We start from the raw sequence: 25,499 nt of genomic DNA, 5'->3' as shown, positions 1-25,499 counted from the left end.
AATGGTATGACAACTGTTTTTTTGAGACATTCTGGAAAGTGTCCACTCGAGAGCATCCAGTTTATCAGTATGCAAAGGGGGTATGTTATGAGATCTACAACTTTTTTAATTACATAGTTTGACAGGCCATACACATCTTCAGATCTAGAGTATCCTAATTTAGAGGTTGCTTTAATTATATCAGTTACTTGTACTTCTCTCCATTTACAAGCTGACACTATGTTTGTAATGTTTTGTTGAAAATTTCTGCCAGATATGGGGTGAGAAATAGGTGTATGTGTTGAATTGGAATTCTGGTTGCTATGGGTTGGAAGGCTAAGATTGGCAGAGTTGACAAAAAAGTGATTGAAATCATCAGCAGTGACGTTAGCAGCATTTGTGTTGTCTTTGTAGTTTATATCCATACCTAGCTCTGCTAGTAATCACGTATTAGTAGTGAGAAAACCGAATGGGGATGTTTGTTTGGTATTAGATGCTCCAACTTTGAATAAACACATTGAAACAGAAAAAGAGAGATCCATTATTACTGAAGAATTAATATCTAAGTTTGAACAATCAAAGTTTTTTAGTTTGAAGGACCTGACAATGAGATACTGCCAGGGTGCCCTGCACAAAGATTCTAGACTCTGTATGTCATTCTTGTTTGACGAAAAGTCTTACCAGTTGAGGTTACCTCCCTTTGGTTTAAATATATCTATAGTGATTTTCATGTGGGTCCTAGACAAAGCTTTGGGTAAAGACGTAATACAGGAACAAATACTGTAATACTGGAACTAATAATGTGGGTGGATGATCTACTGTTGGTTCCTAAAACCTGGAAGGAACATTGCTGCTTGCTTATTAAAACATTAAAAAGTTTGCAGGAGAGTGCCATGACAATAAAACTGAGTAAATCTTGTTTTGGGAGAGAAGAATTGAAGTTTTAGGGCATATTGGAGGAGTAAAAGGGGGACAGCCTTATCCAGAACAAATTCAGGCAATAAAAGATTGCCCAGCCCCAGGAAGTGTAAAATAATTACATTTATTTATGGGGTTAGCTGGCTTCTATAGGCATTTTGTAAAAGGTCGATCTATGAACGATCATTGAGTCTTGAATCTTTTGGAGCAATGGCTTCAGTGGATTTTGGATTAAAGCATAATGGAAGCAATTAACAATAATAAGCAGGTTCTGTTGCAAGCCAAAATTTTAGTTATCCTAAAATGCATCAGCCTTTTAAACTGGCAATGGACAATTAGGATATGGAATTGGGTGTAAGTTGTTTCAAAGGGCAAGGGATCCCAACAAGGTAGAGCATAATACAATAGCTTTTGCCAGTAGAAATCTTAACAAGCTCAAATAAAATTACACAGCTGCTGAAAAGGAATTATTGTCCATAGTTAGGGGTTTATTTGAAACTATTATTTGGGGTTCAGAAATCATTGGGCCTTATTGTCTTGAGTGGAGAGTAGACAACTACACAGTAGATTAATGAAACGGCTACTTCCTTTACAAGAGTTCAAAAGTAAACTATATGAAAGGATCATAAAACCTAGAGCTAGATGCACTTTCACAACTACCTGTGGGAACGAATACAGGAGCTAAAACCATAGTCCCTGGTGTTAAATCTAGAATAAAGTTTTTAGCTATAAGTTCCATGAACAAGAAGGTAAGAATATTGGTTAGAAAAATGAAAACTGGCCTGAAAACTGATGAATGTTTTGTGAAAGTAATAGAGCGGCATGCAGAAAATACCTTACCAGGAGATGGTAAGAAGAAATGCTTCTTCAAAGGGGATACCTTATTTTGGAGACGGTGTGGAAAGTCATGTCATTGGAAGTTATGTTTGTGTAATATAGTAGTAGAGAATCTAATTTGGTTCATACATAGGGGGCATGGCTATTTTTGTACACCAATATACATCCAACATATGACAAAGTTTTGTTTTTTAAAAAATTGAATTAGAGCAATGAATAGTTTATTAAGAATTTTTTATCTCTATCTCAAGGTTAAAAAGGTAATAACAAATAAATTATTTGTTGTGTCTAGTAACTTCTAAAGCATTACAAGACTTAACAGCAACATATTTTTTTGGCCCTTTGCCGAAAGGCAGAGGCAGTGTTTTTTATATTTTAGTCTTAGTAGCCTGTTGGTCAAAATATGTAAAGCTGTATCCTATCAAATTAGCAAATACTACAACTGTAATCAGTTGTAGAGATTATTTCACAAACGTGGACAAACCAAAACGCTTGCTCACCAATAAGAGACTAAATTTGTAAATAATAGTGACAAAGAGTTTTTGGAATGGGAGGGGTTGAAATATGTACTTATTTCAAAATATCACCCTCAGTTCAACTCATCAGAAAATGTTCTACGAAGGACATGATGATGATGGGCACAGATGATCCTGGAGTTCAGGTTATCCATAATGAGTTGCCTCATTTGTCAACTGGACTTTACCCAGTAGAAGCGTTGAATAAAAAATTCGTTAAGGAACCATTGTTAAAAGTTCTTTTTTTTGGGGTAACAAATAGTTATTTACAAGGAAATATGGAGAGGAATTTGAAAAACAACAAGCACAATGTTGATTGTGGGAACATAATTGAAAGCAAGTGCCCCAAATTTTAAATTGAACTACGTGGTGCTAGTAAGTTTTTCATCCCAGTTCACAATAAAAGAAAAAAAAGAGACAGTTTTTCCATTGTTATGAAGGTCAATAAAAAATATTAAGGATTCAAGACCTGAAGGCTGTTTTCTTAATCTACTCTTTTGAATGGTAAAGAAAAAGATCTGTACGATTAAGACATGATTAAAGAATATGTGTCCTAAGAAACACCTCTCACATAAATTCACACCGTGTGTTAATTTGTCAGATTAACACATGCTAAATATCGAGTTGTCTGCTATGTTTCTTCAGCTTTAGATTTCTGTGTAGGAGTCTCTTACCTTTTTCCCTATCTTCTTTAAAACTGTAATTACTTATAATTATCCTGTATTTTACGAGCAACATGATAGAATAAATAATGCATGCACAGTGAGATAATTGTATGTATTGAAAGACTTAGGGTTACATTTGTGTTTGGTAAACTACATAAATAAGCAATCATTGGCCATTAGATGGGCTCCGAAACAGAGATGAGTTGTTTCTTTTAAGTGTTACTAGCTGTTAGCTCTTTCACTTTTAACGGAGGAATAAGGGATATACCCTTAGTTTTTAAGGCTAACATCCAAATACAATTGCTGAAATATATAATAGGAAGGCGTTCAGAGTTACAGTAGTATGCAGGTAAATAATGAGTGATTATATACAGAAGAGTACAATGAATACAGCACAGAAGACAGATTAGGGATGAGGTATGAATACGGAATACAGTAAGAGTATGTTACGTGATACATGTGCAGATGGAGAAGGTAGAGCTGTAAATGATATTAACAAGATATTGTACCCTAAAAATGTGTGGTGTGTCGGGAAGAACAGGTGAACCTAGATGAGAATGTTGATCTATACCTGAGAGAAAAAGCAGGATACATAAACAAGGACATTATTGCCATGGAGATTTGAATGATTGTCTAGAGGTAATATTTCTGTGGGAAGAGGTGTGTCTTAACGGTTACTACATGAGTAGGTACTGCTAGTTCTGTTGGTAATCTCAGTGTCCACAGACAAGTTTGCTACAGATTGTAGATCCCAAGTAGGTAAAATCATCAACTACCTGGAGAGGATTGCCGTCAGTGCTGATGGATGGAAGGTTGGTGGTTCCCTGTGCCATGATCTTAGTCTTTTGGAGGCTGATGGTAAGACCAAATTTTCCACATGCATGTGATATTTGTTGATTAGATACTGCAGCTCATCCTCTGAGTTTGCTACCAGAGCTGCATCATCTGTGTGTAACAATGTGCGAATAACAATTGTATTGACTTTGGTCTTGGCCTTGAGACGGGCAATGTTGAAGAGATTTCCATCAGACCTTGCATGTGAATACACTCCCCCCTTACAGTCTTCAAAAGCAAATCTCAGCAGAAGGGAAAAGAAAATGCCAAACAGAGTAGGAGCTGCTTTACACTGCTATTTAAAGGGAGTGATTCCGATATTTTGCCATTGAAACAGACTGAATTCTGCTCACTAAATCAAATGCTTTGACGGGGTCAACAAAAGCAATATACAGTGGTCTCCGCTGCTCATGGCACTTGTCTTTCAGTTGTTGTAGAGAAAAAATGATGTCCACAGTTGATCGGCCATGTCTGAAACCACATTGAGTTCTGGGTAGATTCTAGATGCTAGGAATTGCAATCACATTAGGATGACTCTTGCATAAGCCTTCCCAACTGCACTCAACAGTTAAATGCCTATGTAATTGTTGCAATCACTTCTGTCTCCTTTCTATTTATACAAAGTAACAATCGTTGAATTTCACGTACGTAGTGGGATATAGACGTCTTCCCAGATGGTTGTGAGAAGTGAATGTAGATGCTATATAAGGACAGGCTTGTTATACGTAATAATCTCTGCAGGGATCCCATCTTCGCCTGGAGCCTTTCCATTAGCTAGGCAATCTATTACTCTGCCAAGTTCTTCCATAGTGGGCATTACATCAAGCTCTTCCATAACTGGCATTTGTTTGATGGCATCAAGTGCATCCTTCCTTACTTCATTTTCAGTTGCATACAGCTCGAGGTAGTGTTCAACCCAGCGCTCCATCTGCTTGGCTTCATCAGTAATAACTTCTCCTGTTTTTGTCTTCAGAAGAGCTGTTTTTTTCTGACAGTTGGACCAACTACTTTCTTATTACCACCGTACATAGCCTTAATGTTTCTAGAATCGGCAGCTTTCTGTGTATCTGCACATAAATTTCGCCAGTAGTTATTTGTGCATCTCCTAGATGTTTGCTGTGCTCTGTTCTTTGCTTCTCGTCAGTCATCCTGAGTTCTTCCATTTGGGTTTCTTTTATAAGCAAGCAGGGCTTTCTGTTTTGCCTCAATTACTGGTTCCATCTCCTCCAAATTTTGCTCTGACCAGTTCTTGTTTCTATTGTCTTTGATTCCATAGGCTAATACTGCCAAGATGTAGATGGCGTCAGAAAGTTGTGCCCATTTGTTATCAATATTCATTTCTGTTTGTGCATTTCTTGATAAATCACTTTCAAAACTAATGGCAAATTCTTGTTTTCGTGGTGAGCTATGAATATGATATGTGTTGATCCGTGGTTGACCTCTCTGTTTAGGGTGTGATATTTCTTATGGGTGAGTCTCAGTCTGCTCACCACCAAAGCATGGTCAGTGTTGCAGTCAGCTCTATGATAGCTTCGTGTCAGTAGGACATTTTTTAAATCTGTATGCCTAGCTATGACAAAATCAAGTTTGTGCCAGTGATGAGAGTGGGGGTATCTCCAGGTCACCTTTTGTCAATCTTTAAGTTGGAAATATGTGTTTGTGATACACAGACCATGAAACCAGTACACTTCTAACTGTCTCTGGCCATTATCATTTATTTTTCCCACTCCATGATGACCCGTACAAGTCGGCCACATGTCATTATCTGACCCAACTCTAGCATTAACCCTTTCGGTCACGAATTTTTTTTTTCCTGAATAAAAAAGTCATGGCTTTGCTATCCAGTTCCTCGAATTAGATAATGATTTTTCAGATGTATAAAATATTCTGAGTTGCCCCCCAAGGGGGGGGGATACAACGCGTCCCCAAAATTTGGACACTGTGTTCAAGTGGGTGCAGTATAAGTCGAAAAGTCAAAGTATTTTGTTTGATTTTATTTCACCAAAATACATAAATTGCACAAAGCTTACTTAATGATTATATACATAAACCATGGTTTTACACTTGTGAATAATGATAATCAAGGAAACAATTTTTTTATCCAGACATAAGTGAATATTACATTTTACACAATAAAATTTCCATTTTGTCTTTGCAGCCCAGTTTCTTGCACCTGTCAAATGATTTATTTGTTACTGACCTCTGGAAGATATCCAATGTTGTCCAAATGAACTTAAGTTTCTGGATGAACCTCCGCATTGGCCCGTTTTGAAGAACTCGGACTGTCACTGCGGGATGCCCCCTTTTCCTGGCAGTTGTTTCATCTATTTTTGTCAGTACTTTGGTCACACCTGCCCTAAAGTGAAGCAAATCAAGGGTCTTATTTTTAGGAACACCTAATTCTGGAGCATTTTTCTTGTACTCAATTGCATGTACACACGCAATATCACCTGCATGAGCAAACATGCGTCCACTTTCAGGTTGCAAAACCGGTTATAAACCATTGAAAATGGCTGTTGAAAATCATGTTCATTTTCAAAAGCAGGTAACTGCATGTTGTCTTTGGGTGCGAAGCCTGCTAAATGCCCAGTAGGTGTGGCTGTCGCCCTGCCACATCCAGATACAAAGCACGTGAGTAGATATCAGATTTACCAATCTGGACATTCAAAGCTACCTTTCTGTCTGTTACAATTTTCCTCTTGTTCAAAATTATTGCCAGGATCATCACATAGTTCGTCAGTTTCAGATGAATTAAAGATCTCTATAACTTCTTCTTCTGTAAGTGGACTTTGTCTGTCTTGGACACAGGGTATTGTGAAATCACCATAAGATGACTAAAAAGACATCAAAACAATGTCCTAAATTTCTGTGCTATTAAAACCTTTCAATGTCCTCACTTGGAGACATGTATAAAGTTATAAATATGTCACTTACCTTTTGTTCTGAAAGACACCTTTAGTTTTCACCTTCAAGAATCCACCTTCCTATTGCACAAATAACTTTTTTAACCTAAATTCAGAAGATATTACCTGGCTGATGGGAGGTACAAAGATTACTGGGAAGCGTCCATGTGACTGTGCACATTCAGTTTTGTTTTGTGTACCACAGATTGAGAGATGTCGACACTGATTTCAAATAAACACTCTGCTTATGACAATATGAGCACAACAATTACAAATGGTAAAATTTAACGAATTTTAATATATTAAGCATTTATTTAGTCTGTCCTCACATGAGGACGCCACGACCGAAAGGGTTAAAGTCACCTACAATATATAGTGACTCTGAGCCAAGTACTTAGGGTATTCTGTCACTGAGTAAATCATAAAACAGATCCTTCTATGTTGGATGATAAGATGGGAGCGTACACATTAAAGATGTTGGTAGTTCCACTTGAGCCGGCCGGAGTGGCTGAGTGGTTCTAGGTGCTTCAGTCTGGAACCGCGTGGCTGCTACGGTCGCAGGTTCGAATCCTGCCTCGGGCATGGATGTGTGTGATATCCTTAGGTTAGTTAGGTTTAAGTAGTTCTAAGTTCTAGGGGACTGATGACCTCAGATGTTAAGTCCCATAGTACTCAGAGCCATTTGAACCATTTGAACCAGTTCCACTTGAAAAGCATGCTTGTAAAGTAAGAATCTACTCTGTTCCACCAGATGGTGGCATCATGCTGTTCAGGAGGGTGTTTTTAACTGCGACTCCTACACTGTGTAGTCTTGGCTCATTTTGTGACATCCCCTGCCAGAAAAATGTGTAATTAGCTTCTCTAATAGAGCCTGTGTCTGGTAGCCACATCTCCTGTAGTCCCACAATGTCCAGATTCAAGCAATGGAGTTCCCTATCAATAACTGCAGTCTTACGAATGAAATCAACCTCTTGGGTATCGTCAATACATCTTGGACACATGGTCCTGACATTCCAGGTGGCAATACAAAATGGCAGTTTCTTTATTATTTCCTTTTCCTTACTTTATCTACCAGCTTGTTGAAGATCACTTCTAAGCTCCATACACCCTATGAAGCAGGCGGGTAGTGGTGGGATAGCACCTTAATGACTGGGGGCTGCCCAACTTGAGACGGGTGGTAGCTGTCCAGTGAGATGCAGTGATCTCTCCCACCGTCGGAAGGGGCCTCTGGCGCTCGAGTCTTACGCCAATCAGACAGAGCTCGTAGCCGGTGACTGCCTCTTCCGGTGTTGTTCCGATGTCTTTAGATGTTGCTGAAGTGTTCTCTTCAGGATGCTACATGCCTGGTTGATAAATATGAAGACACATGAGTTGCCCATGCATCACAGTCTCCCTCCCAACCTAAATGATAGTGTCCAAAGGAGAGGCATGCCAATACGTCTGGTATCATTTTGATTGCAGGAACTGCTGGGAGGGGACATATTATGCCTTCCAACCGCCTTTGTGCCCCACTCCAGATTTTCTTTCAGGGTTTTCTCCCTTAGCCTTCATCCCTCCTGAGACTAACCACAAGGCAGTGGCATGTAAGATAATTAGATGAGGAAAGGAGTGGTAACTGAGGAAAGGGTAGGGTAGGGAATATGTAGGATGTAAGACAGGTCGTTGTGAGGCACACTTCATCTCACTCCTCTGCTGAGATCTGTCTGGCTCGGTTAGACCTGCCAGTAGCTACGCTACCGTCGGCTGCCCCCGGCATAGCTCTCAGCTTCCCCTGAGCACACAAACTCTCCTGCCTGCACAGACAGTGCTACGATAAGGCGGTGCCTCCTGGAAGAGATTGAAAAGCCAGGAAACTGATAATATAATGCCCGACATTCAAAACATATGACTCTTCTGGTTCAGTGGCTGTCTCATAAATGCTGTAAGTGTGCGATGAGGACACTGGCCTCATAACAATGTATGATGTGATTCCTATAACAACTTACACAGGTCAATATCCCATTTTAGTTTTGCACGTTTAATAGAGATTCATATACTCTTCACAGGAGAAGTGTGAAATTAATTTGTTGAAAGTCTGTATTAGAGGAATTTCTATTTTTGTTTTTTATTTAGTGGTGTTGTCATGAGTATAAAATAAAGAGATACTGTAAAACTGTTTAATGATCTGTATTGATAAGAAATATTTGGTATCCAAGGATTCATCTTCATAGTAAGAGAATGATTACTTTAGTAGAGGTGTAAAGAGACTTAAAGTTAGGACAAATACATTCCTATGATTAATTGTTTATAATTCATTGTGGGTCATTCCACATGTAATAAACATGAATAAGTGTATCTACAACAAATGTGGAACATCACATGTTAAACTAAACCATGTGGTGACAATAATTAGTGGCACTACTAAATCATTGTCACTTAAATGACTGTATGTATTTTGTGTGTATTATGTTATATTGCACCCCTAACAATTAGACGAGGAGCAGCAGCTTAAAGAGAGTTCCAAAAAATGTACTTCTCATCAGAATTCACTTCTGTGCAATCTGGTACAGAATATATGTGCAAGCAGACTTAAATCCAGAAAACCAACCTGTCCAACACAGGGTGCACCTCTTGTATATGATGTGTGGGAAGAGTGGAAAGAGTTTTGACAGAAGTTTCCCCCAGCAAATTCTCACCTTATTATTGATCCTACTAAACATGTGAATGGATTTTGTTTTCCCAGGAGACTACAGCTCTGAATCAATTCTGTAGAGGGCACCAAAGGCGTGGCCTGTTTGTATGAATGGGGGTTTAAAGATGCTCCAGTGCACAACTGTGCAAGAAAACGATATATCGTGTGATTTGAAAGTGTTGACTACGGAAATTTCCTGGTGCACTCAGTGACACCAAGAACTGTGGACTAGTTAAGATACTGTGTGTGTGTGTGTGTGTGTGTGTGTTTTATATTATGTATTGGTTTATGTATAAAGTCCTTGTATAAGATTGTAAAATGACCATGTAAGCATGTGAATGAATAAAATAAAAACCATATTATCCACATTCTGTCATATCTTTATGAAATGAAGGTTATTCATGTGCATCATATCATGTATTTTGTAGCCCAGAAGAGCTGAAAATGAACCAGATAATGGGAACTCTTAAAAAAAGCTAACCTTACTATCATACATTCGATTGTGAGGTACATGAATTAAATTTTCACTAGAAGAAATATTTAGATCTAATTTTGCTTATTTTATTATGCAAGTGACTTTCACATACCATTTGTAGTTGTTTTTATATTTCATGTTGCTTTACAAAAGCCACTAAAAATTACTTAAAACAAGGATGCTTATACATAAAGAAAAGTTTAATTTCTGTGTGTCATTGAGATCTTTATTAGCCTATTGTATACCAATAATAAGCATTTTGAGTAAAACAAAACTTTTCATGAAAGTCTTAATTTGATATTCATGATTACACCTACATTACCTGTTTCTTAAGGATACTTGTACTTGATAACTGCAGAGGTAATTGTTGGAACAGTCAGTGAATTAATTCGTGTGTTTTTTTTATGTTTTAAGGCGAACACACTACAAGCAGATAACAGCTTGCATTCAATTTCCTGAAGAATATCCTGCTTTTCCTTTGCTTATTCAACTGAAAAGTAAGAATCTGTCAGAAAAGCTATTGGATCGTTTGACATCTATTTGTGAAGAAGAAGCAAAGAAATTTTTAGGGAAACCACAGGTAAATTTAGTTTTTTAAGAGTAGTTTACTTTTTTCATTACATGAGGAGTATAATTCGTAACTGTAAATATAGTAAGGAAAGTTCTGGGAGAATGTAAGTACTTTGGGAGTAAAGCAGACCACTCACCAAATAGCAGGACCATTGAGCCATTGACAGCCATACAAAAAAGTATGAAATCTGGGAGTTATCCTCACAATACAACATTCGCTCCTGTAGTCATCCCCTCCTAATCAACACCTCCACATCATCTTACTTGTGTGCCACACAAACTCACGGACTCCAGTCCTGTGTGTAGCATGTTATTTTAGTTGTGACAGTGTTAACAGCTGTGATAAACTTATTGAAAGAAATTAGTTTCTTGCTTTGGATGGTTTTATCGATTGTATTTTGTATACTATGACATCTTGGCTGTGTAGCTATTTTCAGAGAAATGTTTAACCTGTTAAGAACAGATAGTTTACATTACAGTGAGCAACAGTTTGCTTGAAAATTGCATAGTATACAAAATAAAATGAATAAAAACAATCAGTGCAGGAAACTAATTTCTTTCATGTTTAACAGTTTTTGCAATTAGATTTCAAATTTTCCTGTGATAGAAGAAATATGAATCTAGCAGCAGCAGCACCACCACCACCACCACCACCACCAGCACCAGTGCCAGCAGTAGTTGTGGTTGTATAGCTGATGATATTTAGACCCTTATGTAGAAAACTGAGATAAATGCAATCTAGTTCACACACCTGTGACTTGGTATTGTGCCACAATACACCACCATCAGTAATAGTAGTTTGTGTGTGTGTGTGAGAGAGAGAGAGAGAGAGCAAAAAAGCCTTCTGCTAAAGTAGCCAACACACACACACACACACACACACACACACACGCACACACACACACACACACACACACACACACACACACAAATTCTCACAAGCACAATTCACACACACGTAACCACTATCTGGGCACTGAGGCCAGACTGCGATCAACGGCGCACATGATGGGAGAAGCAATGTGGGTGGTGGGTGTAACGGGGAGGCTGGTGTGAGGGGCGGGGAGGTAGATAACAGAGTAGGGGGGAGAGGGCAGTAAACTGCCTCTTGTAGGAGCATGCTGGTACATAGTGGGGGACAGGGTAGGGCAGCTATTTGCAGTCAGAAGGTTTGATCCGGAGAGAAGGGGAGAAAAGACTGTGGGTGCATTGATGGAATGTAAGGCTGAGTAGTGCTGGAGTGGGAGCAGAGAAAGGGATAGGTGGTGAAGGACATGGACTAATGTTGAGGCCTGGGGAGTTATGGGAACATAGGAGGTATTGCAGGGAGAGTTCCCAACTGCACAATTGAGAAAAGTTGGTGTTGGTATTAAGCATTCAAAAGGCGCAGGCTCTGAAGCAGTCATTGAAGTCAAGAATGTTGTGTTGGGCAGCATGTTAAGCAGCTGGTTGGTCCAGTTGACTGTTGGCCACAGATGTTTGGTAGTCATCCATGTGAACAGACATCTTGTTGGTTGTCATGCCCACATAGAACACAGCACTGTGGCTGCTGTCCCCACCATGTCCCTGCACACTCCCGCAATCAGCGCTTTACTGTCCACCACCGTACCCTGCTATGTGCCCCCCCCCCCCCCCCCCTGTCGCTGCCTCCTCCTAATTCTCCCACCCAGATTATTTCTTCCAATGCGCGCAATTGCCCACAGCCCTACCCCAGTGGTCAGAAAAAGTGGTAAAATGGTCGCGTATGGTGTGTTTGTGTGTGTGTGTGAGAGAGAGAGAGAGAGAGAGAGAGAGAGAGAGAGAGAGAGAGAGAGAGAGAGCTGTGCTTACTTAATTGTGAATCTCTCTCTCTCTCTCTGTGTGTGTGTGTGTGTGTGTGTGTGTGTGTGTGTGTTGTCTACTTTAGAAGAAGGCCTTTTGCCTGAAAGCTCACATGTTTAGCAGTTTTTTTTGTTGTGCATATTTGTAACTCAACATCTCCCCTATATGATGAGTAGTAGTCTATCCTTTTCATAATACTGTCACTACAGTCTAGCTTGGTATTTTTTTAACAGATGAAGCATTGAAATTACGATGAAATGAATACCCCTAGCTGCATACAGGCATTGATATAAGTCAATGGGGACAGTTGAAAATGTGTGCCCTGACTGGGACTCGAGCCTGGGATCTCCTGCTTACATGGCAGACACTCTATCCATCTGAGCACCAAGGACACAGAGGATAGTGCGATTGCAGGGACTTATCTCTGGCATGCCTCCCGTGAGACCCACATTCTCAACTAATTGTTCCGCACTATGTTCATAGTGCCCCTGCCCATTTCATTCTTACAAGCTGCATGGTCACTGATGGTATCTGTTCTTTCGGACCTGTCCAAAAGGACAGATACCATCTTCATACATATAAACAAAGCATTTGCTAATATTGAAGGTATTTATTTGCATTTTAAAAACCATTGTTTCCTCAAATATATTAATTTTGGCTCTCTTCGTGAATGTTAGTCTAGCTTTCAGTTGAACTGACCTCCATCTCCAAAACAATTTTGCTTTAACACTGACTCATATGCATTGTGTCAGAGTGTGTATATTATCTGACTCATTCTCAGGTGGAAAACAGACTTTTCTGTTGATTTATATGACTACCCAATCAGTTTGCAAAAGCGCCAGTCATATAAAGTTCTAAAGCGCTGCTTTTTAAGTGTGCACCAACTTTATTACAAGACCCTCACAAATTCTCTACTGTGTTCCTACACAAAATAAACTTGCAAAAAGTGTACCTGGTTTGAAAGTATGAGATTATTTTTTGAATAAGGTTTTTTTTAATAATAATTAAAATACTGTAAATATCATTAAAATATATTTTTGTCAATATTGTACATATTTGTATCTACTTTGTACATAATTTCCATGGTTGAAACGTTTGTCATAACACTCAGCAAATTTTGAATTCCGAGGCCAAACAAATGTGAATCCATTAACTGCAGTTTTCACTTCTTCATCGTTATTGAACTGTTGGTCAGCAAGGAAGTCCTTTAAGTACAAAAACAAGTGAAAATCACTGGTGCAAGGTCTGTACTGTAAGGTGGATGATCCAGTCGTTGCCATCGAAAATACAGCAACATGTGGCTCGCATTGTCACGATCATTGTCGCATCGGAACACAGTAAGCGACGGTGCTTGTTTTGTGTGGCATGCTGGAATTTCTTGGACTCTACATCTGACTTACAGATAATATCTCATAGTCACTGATGATGAGTCAATTTTCTTAAACATTATAAACTTCTACAGCTCAGCACAAGGGCGCCCCTATAATAGTTTGTAGGGCGGAGCATAGATCTGGCATTATGGAGTATTATTAATGTGACTTGTAAGTAGCTATAAAAAAAAGTTTCTGTCCCGTTCCTGTTAACTGTCTTTTGTATTATTTTGTTGAAAGAAAAATTGAGGGGGAGGGGGGGGGGGGGAGGGGGGATAAGAAGCACATAAGTTTCCTTGACAAATGTATAATACAGCAAAGAAACAAAGGAAGGGGAAGGTGAATTTATACATATGTGACAGTCATTTCATTTTGTGTTCTGTATCGGCAGTAATGGTAGTTGAGACTGAATGAAGTGACCAGGTGAGGTGGCGCATTGGTTAGCACACTCAGGGTGTCTGCGACCCGGGACAACCAGGAGATATGGGAAAAACCCGGGAATTTTTTCATCTGGGAGAAAACCGGGATAAACTCGGGAATTTTTTGGAATCCCGGGAATTTTTTTTGTTTTAGCTTTCAGTTAAATTTTTGTTATTTTGACTGGTAAGAAACAATACTCTAACAAAGGATATTATGTATCTCACTACTATAGAATAATACTGCAGCAATAAAACATGAACGAGAGGGGGGAAAAAAAAAAAAAAAAACGAAAATAAAACTTAAGCTGCAAAGGAAATGTGCCGTATACAACTAAACACAGTGTTCATACAAGCGTCTGCCAACAGCAAAATGTGTTAAAGGCCTTAGGAAGACTGTTCAGTGCTTCATAACAACAAATTGCCTTCGTCTCCGATGAGAGTGACGTCACAACTGTTTACTTTTGATTTGTTTGAGCAGGGCGGTCTCATGTGCATGAGCAGTTGAGTCGTGCATGTGTAGTACCTTCTCCTGCTTCTGACTACATAAGTGTGACTGTTAGCTGTATAAGCAGCAGATGCAGCAAAATGCTACCCGGAAAAATTTTACTGGCGCATTCAAGTTGCCAGATTCACTGGGGGCAAACCGGGGTATCTACCCCGGGTGGCAATTTCAGGGGAATGGGAGGGGGCCGCCAAATTCATATTCTTGAGGAAAAAAACCGTGTTTCACAAAGCGCCTAGTATCCAGCGCACGTTGGTCTGTCGATTATTCATATGATTTTGAAACGCACCCCTGTAGGTTTTTGAATATTTTAGAACATATTCTAAGTTTATTTCTGAATCAGTCATAAGTTAAATTTTGAATGTGTGTATAGTGTATGTCATGTATCTGCCAGGGGAATCCCGTCGCATCTACAAATAAACTTTCCTGCAGACAGAAGGGGACGGGGCTATACAAGCTGAGCGGAATTAAGCCAAACGGGTAAATGACAATCGCTGTGTGTTTATGTGGTTGATTGTGTTTGTGAATGATCGGCATTGTTATAATTACCAGCGGAATCCATAGTTTCAGACTACCAGAGTGGAAATAAACGACTAACAGGAATCATAGGTAAGAAAGATTATGTATTTTCTTCTTGGTATACCCAAGAAAATTAAATGTTGATAGAAAATTTTTGACCAGACTGCTACACTAGTAAGGACCAGTTGTACTGTCCCCGGTAGCAGCTGCCTGAGTAGTGTGGAAAATGCATTGTATGAACACGTAATAACGCCTAACCGGAGAATAAATGCGAGATAACTAAACCGTTGATTGTGGCAGGGCTAGCAAAGTTAACCGGAGAATAAGTTACAGAATTAGTGATGACAAGATTGTTTGGTAGAACGAGGAAGGAGAAGAAATGGCAACATCACACAAATTATGGAAGAATAACACGATTCCAAATTTATATAAAAATTTCATACTACTACTTTTCGATCTCATGCTGGAGAAGCTGGAGCGTATGAATGAAATGTGAAACTATTTCCAAACATAAAACTTTTTGAAACTTCCTGGCAGATTAAAACTGTGTGCCCGACCGAGACTCGAACTCGGGACCTTTGCCTTTCGCGGGCGTGAGTCGTGCTTCGGTAGCTCAGTTGGTAGAGCACTTGCCTGCGAAAGGCAAAGGTCCCGAGTTCGAGTCTCGGTCGGGCACACAGTTTTAATCTGCCAGGAAGTTTCATATCAGCGCACACTCCGCTGCAGAGTGAAAATCTCATTCTCATAAAACTTTTTGCTCGTAGTAAGTCTGATAGGCATTTGATATTGGTACTTTGTGAATTATATTTTCTCATGTTATAAAAATGACCATTTGTGTCAAAACAGTCTTGTTTATTTGGTGTGTGTTACAGTAGCTGCAATATTAGACAGGCCTATTTTGTTTTATCTAGCAGACAGTGACAAAATAGACGTAATCAGATTGAGAAACCACACAAGTCTTGGGTACTGTTTGTATTAACAGATTTTTCAGTATTAGACAAAGACATTTCTTTTTCATGTAGCAAAACATTTGACGATCTTTGATGAGGTAATAGATTCTTTCCCAGAAAGGAAAGCATGCCATGTAAAGCTGTAACAAGGTTGAAGAGAAAAAATGCTAGGACTTACGGACTGAAGAAATGTGTACTGTCTTGCTTGTCTCTTCTACTGGTTTCATGTATCTTATATTTAACTTTATGTCACACAAAAAAGCAAGTTATTAGCTATAGGCAATAAAGAATGCAAATTTTCTGAAGAGTTCTTGTTCTCCCTGTTACAAATTATCCCATCCAATATTGACTGCGAGTTTTTTTTTTTTTTTTTCTCCTGATGCACAGAGCAATCTGAGTTAGAGTTGGAAAGTGGGTAATCTCCACGTGACCGGCATTTACGTTTAGTGATTTTGCTGTTTCCTCTTCATTTATTGCTGTCACGTCAAGTGAAAACAAAATGGATTTCTATGGCCAGGAGCTATCAAGTGATTTAAAATACACTGACATGAGTACAGAAGGCTAAAATATGTTATTAGTTTCAGATTTTATTTTATTTTATTTCCACCTTTCTGACAGTCAAGTGTTAATCGCCTTGCAGAACAATGAAGTTATTTTTGTCGATTTGCTAAAGAAATTTGGCTTTTATTAATCTTTTCTGATGAGGCAGTAAATTTATTTGAATTCCACACTATTGGCTAGTTTCAACTGTTCGCTGCATTTCAAAAGTGCATGTTTTCATCTTCTAGCATGTATGGCATTATGCCATAATGAAGAACCAAACGTTAGATAATACAGCACTGGTACTCCAAGAAAATTTACATCCGAATCTGCACATACGAATGTGCACTTTAATCCGAATTACGCGTTTTAGTATGTGCACGAAATTCAGATTCTCATGGAGTATCCTCTGATGTCTTGTTTCTTTCATGACATAATGTAAGATCTTTTAATGTCTTACACCTACGAACATACGCGCTTCCAGCATCCTAGTAGCTGCGCAAGCGCGGTGACGCCTGTTATCTGGCACTCTCTGGCAACTACTGAAACGAAACTATTTCTAACAGGTCATGGGAAAATATTGTGAATGGTTATTTGAAAAGCGTAAATTTACTTTTATGTAGGATGAACTGTGTGTGAGAATGTACGGGTGAATTTCTTAAATCACAGAGCGTTTGATTCTCATTTAAAAATCAAGTCTTTGAGTACAAACATTTAGAAAAATTTTGAGCCCAGAAGATCAAGACATTTATGTCTTTATTAAAAAATTTACTGGCACATTTGTGGGCTGTATCTTAAAGTGTAACATGTGCAAAAAAAGATCAACATTATATGTGAAAGCTTAGCTTCTCTTGCAGCTTATTAATCTTAGAGACCAAGATAATATGTGAAAGCTCTGCTTTTCTTGTAGTAACAGTATATATAATAATTTAAACCATTAACGTTTCTTATTTGTGTGCACGCCCTACTTAACAGTGATAACGCTATTGGCTGACTACATCACGTGTCCTATGCTCGAATATCCTGTGTCATCGGCTGGCGAGATCACGTGATATGAGCTATGACTGGCTACAAATCGCATTGCAATCTTGATTTCAATGCTTCGGAAAGTAACATGAGGCGTTTGGTAGAATTTAAATTTAGACTTTCATGATACGAAAGTATGCAGCGTACATGTTGCTGCGCATCAAAGATCTTTCCAAAACGTGTTCTTTTTTTTACTGAGTTAGGTTTTCTAAAGAGCCGAGAAGTACTACACCAGTGTATAAAACCATAACCATTCAATGGACTGATAAGTTTTACAGTTCTAAGGAAAAGTATACTGTCACTTAACACGAAAAAAGTGTATCTTCACCCGGTAGAAAGTGTAATTTTGACTGGGAAATCTAGGAATTTTTTTTCTTGTCCACGTATACACCCTGACACTAGACTTCAGGAGGACAACGGTTCAATTCCGTGTCAGGCCACTCTGATTTAGGTTTTCCGTGATTTCAGGCAAATGCTGGGATGGTTCTTTTGAAAGGCGAGACTCCTACTCTGGAGATCGGGTCTTAAATCCTTTAGTGTCCTGAGTGGTAGGCTGCATGCAACAAATTATAATTTCTCAAGTAGCATGCCAGTGATACTTTATTAATACAGCCAATAAAGAAACAAGTTCAACATAATGTACATTCTGGTTGATAGAACTGAAAAGGAACTTCCTGGATGAACATAACAAAGCCAGAGTCTGACGCAGTGTGGGTTGTAACAATGTTGTGATGTGTTTTGTAACAGTAGTCCCTTGTGATATAGGTCATGAAGGTAATGACTAAGTACAAGTTCACATGGAAGAATACCAGCTCTGGGCGCACAGAAACCAGGGAAGCACAGCATTGGAGGTGAAGAAGACTCCTAAGGGTGATGGTTGACAGATCAATGCAGATGCTGTTGCGTCTCATCCATCGATTACCACTGATATACCAAATCCAGGCAAGGCCAGCATCCAAGGAGGTGAAGGCTCTGAGGTTGACAGCTGGAAGATCGATATGGTGCAGCTAGTGTGAATTCTGATTGACGAGCTGCTAGGTGTGGCCAGTGTAGCCTGGAGTGTGAGCTTGTGTTGCATGCTTTTGGTCAAGCAGTCTTTTAAATAGGCAGCAGGTGGAAGGATATCCACACAGTTCTTGGCGATCACGTGACCCGCAGATGTGCCGTTGTCGTTGATTCATGCACTGCTTATGGATGAGATTGGTGCATTTTATGGTGGGTGTGATAGGTTGACATGTCAAGAGGATTGCTTGTATATGCTGGGGGGGGGGGGGGGGGGGGGTGTATGTTGCACAACACACATTGTATTTGCATTGCTCGGGCGCATGTACCATCTCTGGTGAGGGAGCACCTAGAGCAAGACTACCACTGGTTACAGGTGTTGTGCCAAAGGCTGGTGTATGCCCAAGTATGTGGCAAATAATTTTACTTCCCCTCTTGTTTTGCCATCTGCCTCCTAATTAATTTTTTAACTTCTGACTAATTACCATTAACATATGTGAGTATAATCTGCATTTTCATAAAAGCAAAGGTTGGCCCTTAGTCTTAAAGAATATAACACCAGATCTAATTTTGTGTATAGTTTTATGTATGTAATTGATTTTCTAATTTATTTTGACTATGCCTAGTTTGTATATTTTGTTATAGGGTGAAATCTATAATTGTTTCATAAATTAAATTCTATTGTTGATGTATAAACAAATATAAATTCTATAATAATTAGAAATGTTTGGAAGACGAATCAGTAGCAGTCTTTAAGTATTTATTTGGCTCTATTCGAAAACATGTTAACAAAAGGCAGCTCTTAATTAATTCCAAAGCAATTAACAGTTTTGTCAAAAGTATTGTTTGCATAACTGTACATGTTAACTTCATGATTTAAACAAATAATTCGGCTTAACCCCTGTAGGAGAAGCAGCTATTAAAAAGAACAAATTTTTCAATGTATTCAGTTAATTTAATTAGTTAAGTTTTAATTCTAATTTCTGTAAATTTAACTTTGAACAATGTGTAGTTTCAGTACCTATTATTGTGAGGCTATATAAGGACCCAGTTTTTGGTTTCGAGACAGTCAGTCCAAGGCCGAGTTTCAGACGAGAAACCTGTGCTTGTTAGAGCAACAACAATGCATCAACGTAACTGTGAAATAAGTGTAACACAATTAGGCCATGTGTTAAAACAATGACAGTGTCTGTTCCATATGTACACGATTATTCTGAAAGAACTGTGAATTATGTGGTTATATTTTTAACTGCTCGTAGATGTTCAACAGTAAATTATTGTAGCAGTATGTGGATGTTCGCCTGCAACCTATTAATGAGGCTTATCAAAAGTTAAACAATAGTGCAATGGCTATATAACTGTGTGTTAATTGGAGGGTTGTGAACAGTGAAAGTAAAGTACTGTGAAATGCAAATTTGCACCTACTGGCTGCATCATTTAAAGTAATCAGTGTTGTACTTCCACACACCATTTTTCAGCCAGTGTAGCAACACAGTAAGTTGACACCGAGGACAACAAACGAAGAAATAAAGGAGCCGAACTGTCACATTTAGGCTAGGAAAACCCCCTCTCCCCTGCCCACACCCTTTCCCTTCTCACAGTTCAGATACTGTCTTCCATTGATCACTAAAGACAATGATATGAGCCTGGTTGTATTACTGTAATGTCCCTACAAAAATGCAATTCATTAAGAGGGTGCGTGAAGATGATGGATTTTTGGTCATTGAAGAGGAGAAATGGTGACAGTTTTCTTTGTACGAGGAGAAGGTTGAAATCACTAGTGTTTATTTCATGAAAAAGTCACTGAAAGTCACAGAAAAGAGAGGTGTCTAACAATACTTGTGGCAATTCACAGAGCACTGAGCTATCGGGCAACATTAAAACTCATTCTTCCAAATATGAAATCTCAAACTTGCCTATTTTGCGTCCAACTGATGTTTTAATAGTGCCACTGGTGACATGTAGACTAATTTAGGCAGACGTGACAGGTTCTTTAGTTTTGAAGATAGGGCTAATATTTCACGGACTGCATGATTTCTGTGGACATATTGTTCTTATATGATGGCATTTTGGTGTATATAACTTTTTCCCCTTTGTTGAACTCAATATATTTGTTATACAAGTGATAATCTTCTCAGGTACACATCATGTCATGATAATGAGTACACTGCAATTGGGAAAAAGTGTGGTGGAAACAAATGCAAAGAATGGAGAAGAAAGCTTGTCTGTTGATAGGCTCTCTTTCATACAAAGAAAAAAAAGGCACCTCTTTATAATGTATTTTTTTGTTTGTAATTCCTTATGATCTATTTCCCAGATTCAAATTTATTTTAATATTCTATCTTCAGTTTTGTACTCTGTTCAACCTGTTCAAAGGTGATATTTGATTACTTCACAAATTCCTGCTTTACTTAAAGATACTGTTCTGACTAATGCCAAAATTAATTGATACTTGAAACAGGGACAGTGCCTAAGTACAAGTTTCATATAATAAGCAGAGAGGAAAGATAGGAAATAGAAAAAAATGATTTGTAATGGTACACTGTACTGTATGGCATCTCGCTTCTTCAACCTTTTCTGAAAAAGGAACCACTCAGAATTTCTAAAAGCAAGAGATTGAGGTGTACTTTAAATTAATGTGCTGCCAACTTTTTAAATATTCAGTATGCATATGTTGGAGATTAAATGGTTCTTGCGATATTTGCAGGTCTTACCAGTACTGAAATTAGTAAAAACTTTCCTTGATGAGAACCCACTTTCTTGCTGTTATGATGAGGTATCTTCCATAAAGAAAAGCTTGTCTGCAGCAGATGAATTAAAGCTGAAGCAAAAGACCTCATCTATCCATTTAAAATTGTGTGAGGGGAAGTACTTCTTAAAAACAAGAATAGTAATTCCGGAAAATTATCCTGAAGCTGCAGTTGTGTAAGTAAAGTGATGTGAAAAGCTTATTTTTATTATGTACTCTTTAAATATATTGTATTATACCTGAGCAAGACAGAAAAGATGTATACCTCAAGGAAATTATCTGATAGTCATCATGATTCCTGGTAACTAAGAGTAAAAATTCATCTTGAAGATGCATGTCATGTTCAAAGACATTCTGAAAAATCACTCATTTTTATTTCCACTTCTGTTGACACATTATAGTAATTATCTCCTAAACTTATAAATAGGTTTCAGAATTTTAAGAATGTAGTTTACTTTTTAGTACTTCTATTGGCTTTTCTCAAAGCTAATAAATAAAAACACACATGCTTTTCCTAAAAGTGTTTGAACCAAATCTTTGCGGATGTTAAGTCTTGTTCTCTTGTCCTACTTTGCCTAACTCTATGGTTTCTTTCAAGATAGCACCCCATGAATAGAGTGATCAGAGACTTTATTATCTCATGTGCAAATTCAAGGGACAGTGTAATTCAACTACAATAATGGGAAATTCAGAACTGAAACAAGAGTGAGGTGAGGAGATTCCATATGACCGAAACTACTGTCAGCATTAAGCTGTGCCAGTGACATTGTACAGTGCCACTACAGTATAGTCGGTCGGGTTAATGTAGCCATGCTGGTGTTCTGCCTTGTGTGTGTGCTGTTGTAATTGGGTAGGTATACATCACAAAACATTGAGAAGCAGATGTTGGCTGTTCATCATAATGCGTGCAAAATTGATGAAGATGATGATGACAATGACAATGATGATGATGGTGATGTGATGACAAAAGTGCAGTACAAGATAATATAGAGATGCAAATGAAATTATAAAAAAATCTTTTGTTACAAATTTTGATTTTGTCAACAGAAATTATAGAGAAGGTGTGATTGTGGAAGTAATATTGAAGAACAAAATATTTGTTCTGAGTCCATTTGTTAGTAAGAAGGTATGTAGGATATGAAGCCAGAAAAACTTACGAGTTACATCTGAGATTGAATGTGTTATATCAGAGAAATTATGCTGGATGACTGTATTTTAAACAAGTTCATAGTCTGTGATAACCAGAAAGAAACAAGTAAAGACAATCATGTACCACATAGTTATGAGATTGTTGGCTTCTGGACACCTAAAAATAAGTTGAATTGTAGATCAGTGTTTGGGCTTTTATTATTCTTCAGCCACTTTTGGTTTTTTCTCTGGTATGATTGAAAAGTCAGACATTAACCTGTAAATATTGTCTAGACTTTTGTGTGGCATGCCACTATGAAGTTGTGAGTGGTTACAAATAAATTGTCTGTATCAGTAGCATCCAGTATCCATTCACTGAGGATCCTATGGCACAAAAAGCAAGGATGTGTCTACTTTTTTTAACTACTTACTCAATTTGTACTACCTGCCTGTTTTACCAGCATTATTTATTCTGAATTACAGATGTGTGAAATACCTCCTTAGCACTCATTTCCCTGTGCTCATGCACTGACCTTGATCCTGGCTTGCAGTTGTTTGACTGTGCTTGCCCCCCCCCCCCCCCCCCCCTCACCACCACCACCACCAAGTTATTTTCTTCTTCTTCTTCTTATTATTATTATTATCATCATAAACTTCTTTTTCTGTGCCTTCCTTTCCCACTATTTACAACTTTTTCTGTGGCTAATATTTCCATATGGATTCATGAATCTATTTTGAATTAGAAGTTTACTATTTGACATGTGTCAGCAGATATTATTACTGTGTGATTTCACTCCCTGTTACTGTACACTGTTGCTTTGGACTCTTTATGCAGCCTGTGTCTGTTTTGAATGATAGCTTTCATACATATTTCATCTATTCTTTTTCCTTTTCTCCTGTCTCCAAACTTTTTATTTTGCTTGACAAATGAATTGCTTGAAAAGCTCTATAAGCTAGGAAATCAGTATGCTATTTTTCATTTGCTTATGTATTTTCTTGACTTAAGCTTAAATTTCTAACAGTCTTGACTGAACTGGTCATCACCAAGAAACAATTTATTTGTAACTACACATAATTTAGTAATTGATGATAAGGGCTCTCCAGATTTTTATATGTGGTAATTACTAAATTATGAGCAGTTACAAATAAATTGTTTCTCGATGATGATGATGATGATGATGACGATGACGATGACGATCAGTTTGTCAAAACTCATGTCAGCATCTCTTGGTGTTACATAACAGTGACTTCTTTAAACAAATCCAAGCAAGGGAAAATTTCCATCCATTGAACAACACTGACCAGTGTTCAGCTCTTCAGTAAGACTGTCCTCTTCATAGAAAGATGGACACTACACATATCAGACTTAAATAATAGCATGGCTCTCAGTCACTTCAGGTTTTGCAGGGTTATTGTGAGATCAGTATTGAGATTATGCATGCTGAGTACGAATTGGGTGTGAAAGTCATGCTGCCTCATTATTGATGAACTGTCATTTAAAACTACCACCTCAGTGAAATGAATGTGATGTTCTCACTGCCATGCATTTGAGGGAGGTGATGATGGCATGAACACAGTTGTGGACTGGTGTGCTCCCAGTCCTGGCCTGCTCATCCGCTTCCTACCTCCAGCTATAGTCCAATTAGATCGTACAGTTTTCCTGCTGCCTCTTGTCAATGTTCATTTTGTAGCTAAAATAATGTTCAAATTCATCTGTGGCTTTCATGTGTTGAATGTACCTGTATGTAATATGTTATAGATCAGAGTGAGTACACAGTCATGAGACACACTTCTGTCTTCTTCTTCTCCTCCTCATCATCATCATAATCATCATCCTCCCCCTTTGTGAGAAGGTAAATTGGGGAGCTGTTTATACTGAACAGTTAGACATAGCTTACTGCGAATCACATGTCAAACAAGGCAAGCTATTGTACAGTTGTAGAGCAGGCTGGAAATCTGATAGTGGGAATTTCCTGATCCTGAGATGTTAATGAATTGTCTCTGGTCACAAGGAAGTTGGCCAGTATAAGATGTATTTATCTATCACATATATCACATATAAGCTCTATTAAAGACACTTATAAACTGAGAGTGTCAGTTAGTAGAGGATGCTGGAATGAATTGGAAGAATAGTAAATAAAATATGTAGATAAAAACTTTTACAACAAAAAGTGGGATGCCAAACTAAGACACTAAAATACTATGGTCAGAGCAGAATGCTTAATTCCAATCAAAGCATCTCGATGAACTCCGAGCTAGAGAAGTTGGATATTCTGAAAAGGAAATTATGGGTGCAGTCGAGGCTGAGGATGGCAGGAAAGTTCAGAACAACAAAGAAATCTATCAGAATGCTAAGAGAATTAGGAGACAATGAGGAAAATTAGGCTGTTATATGTTGGACTATTGTACAGATAGACAAAAATAGACTTTCCAATCACATATTCGATTACCTTCAGAATGAGATGATCACCATGACATAAATTGAGGAAGCTTGGAAAGATGTTGAGAGGACCAACATCTTGGAAGACTTCATGTTAGAATGGGACATTGTTTTGAAACAGAATACAGTGCTTCGAAGGGTTTCAAGTTGAAACAAGAAGTATGAAGACTGTAAGAACACGGGCGGAAGAACAGAAGCAACAGCATAACAACCATATGAAAAAGTATTGAGAACAGAGGAAATCTCAGACAGAGGGAACAAAACAAAGCTGTAGATATCAGGCAACTTGTTTTTATCTCTCCATCTGATAGCCTTTTCTTTTCATTCACTCACACATTGTGTTTCAAAAGTTTCATCATGAAGGACAGCCCTTAGACGTGTGGAAATAGTGAAGTTATATATTAAATATCAGAAGCAGCTACTGTAGATTACTCCTGTAAAGTATACAAACAAACAGTTATGACAAGTGCTAATGTATTTACATTGATAGTCATTGAAATTACATCTAGATTATTTTATATGTATAAATTTGTATTAGGAGAAAATCAGCTCGTATGTTGCTCTGTTTTTGTGAACTATTCTGTGAAATTATGGAAAGAGGGGGGTGTCCCCCCCCCCCCCCCCCCCCCGCCTCCCCTCTCTCTCCCTCTCTCTCTCGTTTGCCTG

General features: G+C 38.3%; 1 protein-coding gene across 3 annotated transcripts in view; it reads left to right on the top strand.

Moving 5' to 3' along the window:
• The window catches only part of LOC124605417, a 103,213-nt gene that overhangs the window by 40,909 nt on the left and 36,805 nt on the right, over positions 1–25,499 (top strand). For all 3 annotated transcript variants that reach the window (XM_047137072.1, XM_047137071.1, XM_047137069.1), the window contains exons 3-4: positions 10,212–10,377; positions 21,224–21,441. In XM_047137072.1, coding sequence (XP_046993028.1) covers positions 10,212–10,377; positions 21,224–21,441 — 384 coding nt within the window. The remainder of the gene's footprint in view (positions 1–10,211; positions 10,378–21,223; positions 21,442–25,499) is intronic.

The sequence above is a fragment of the Schistocerca americana genome, chromosome 3 (genome assembly GCF_021461395.2).
Source record: "Schistocerca americana isolate TAMUIC-IGC-003095 chromosome 3, iqSchAmer2.1, whole genome shotgun sequence".
NCBI classification, from domain to species: domain Eukaryota; kingdom Metazoa; phylum Arthropoda; class Insecta; order Orthoptera; family Acrididae; genus Schistocerca; species Schistocerca americana.
The sequence above is the reverse complement of the archived record's forward strand: the minus strand, read 5'-3'. Positions and strand labels throughout refer to the sequence as shown.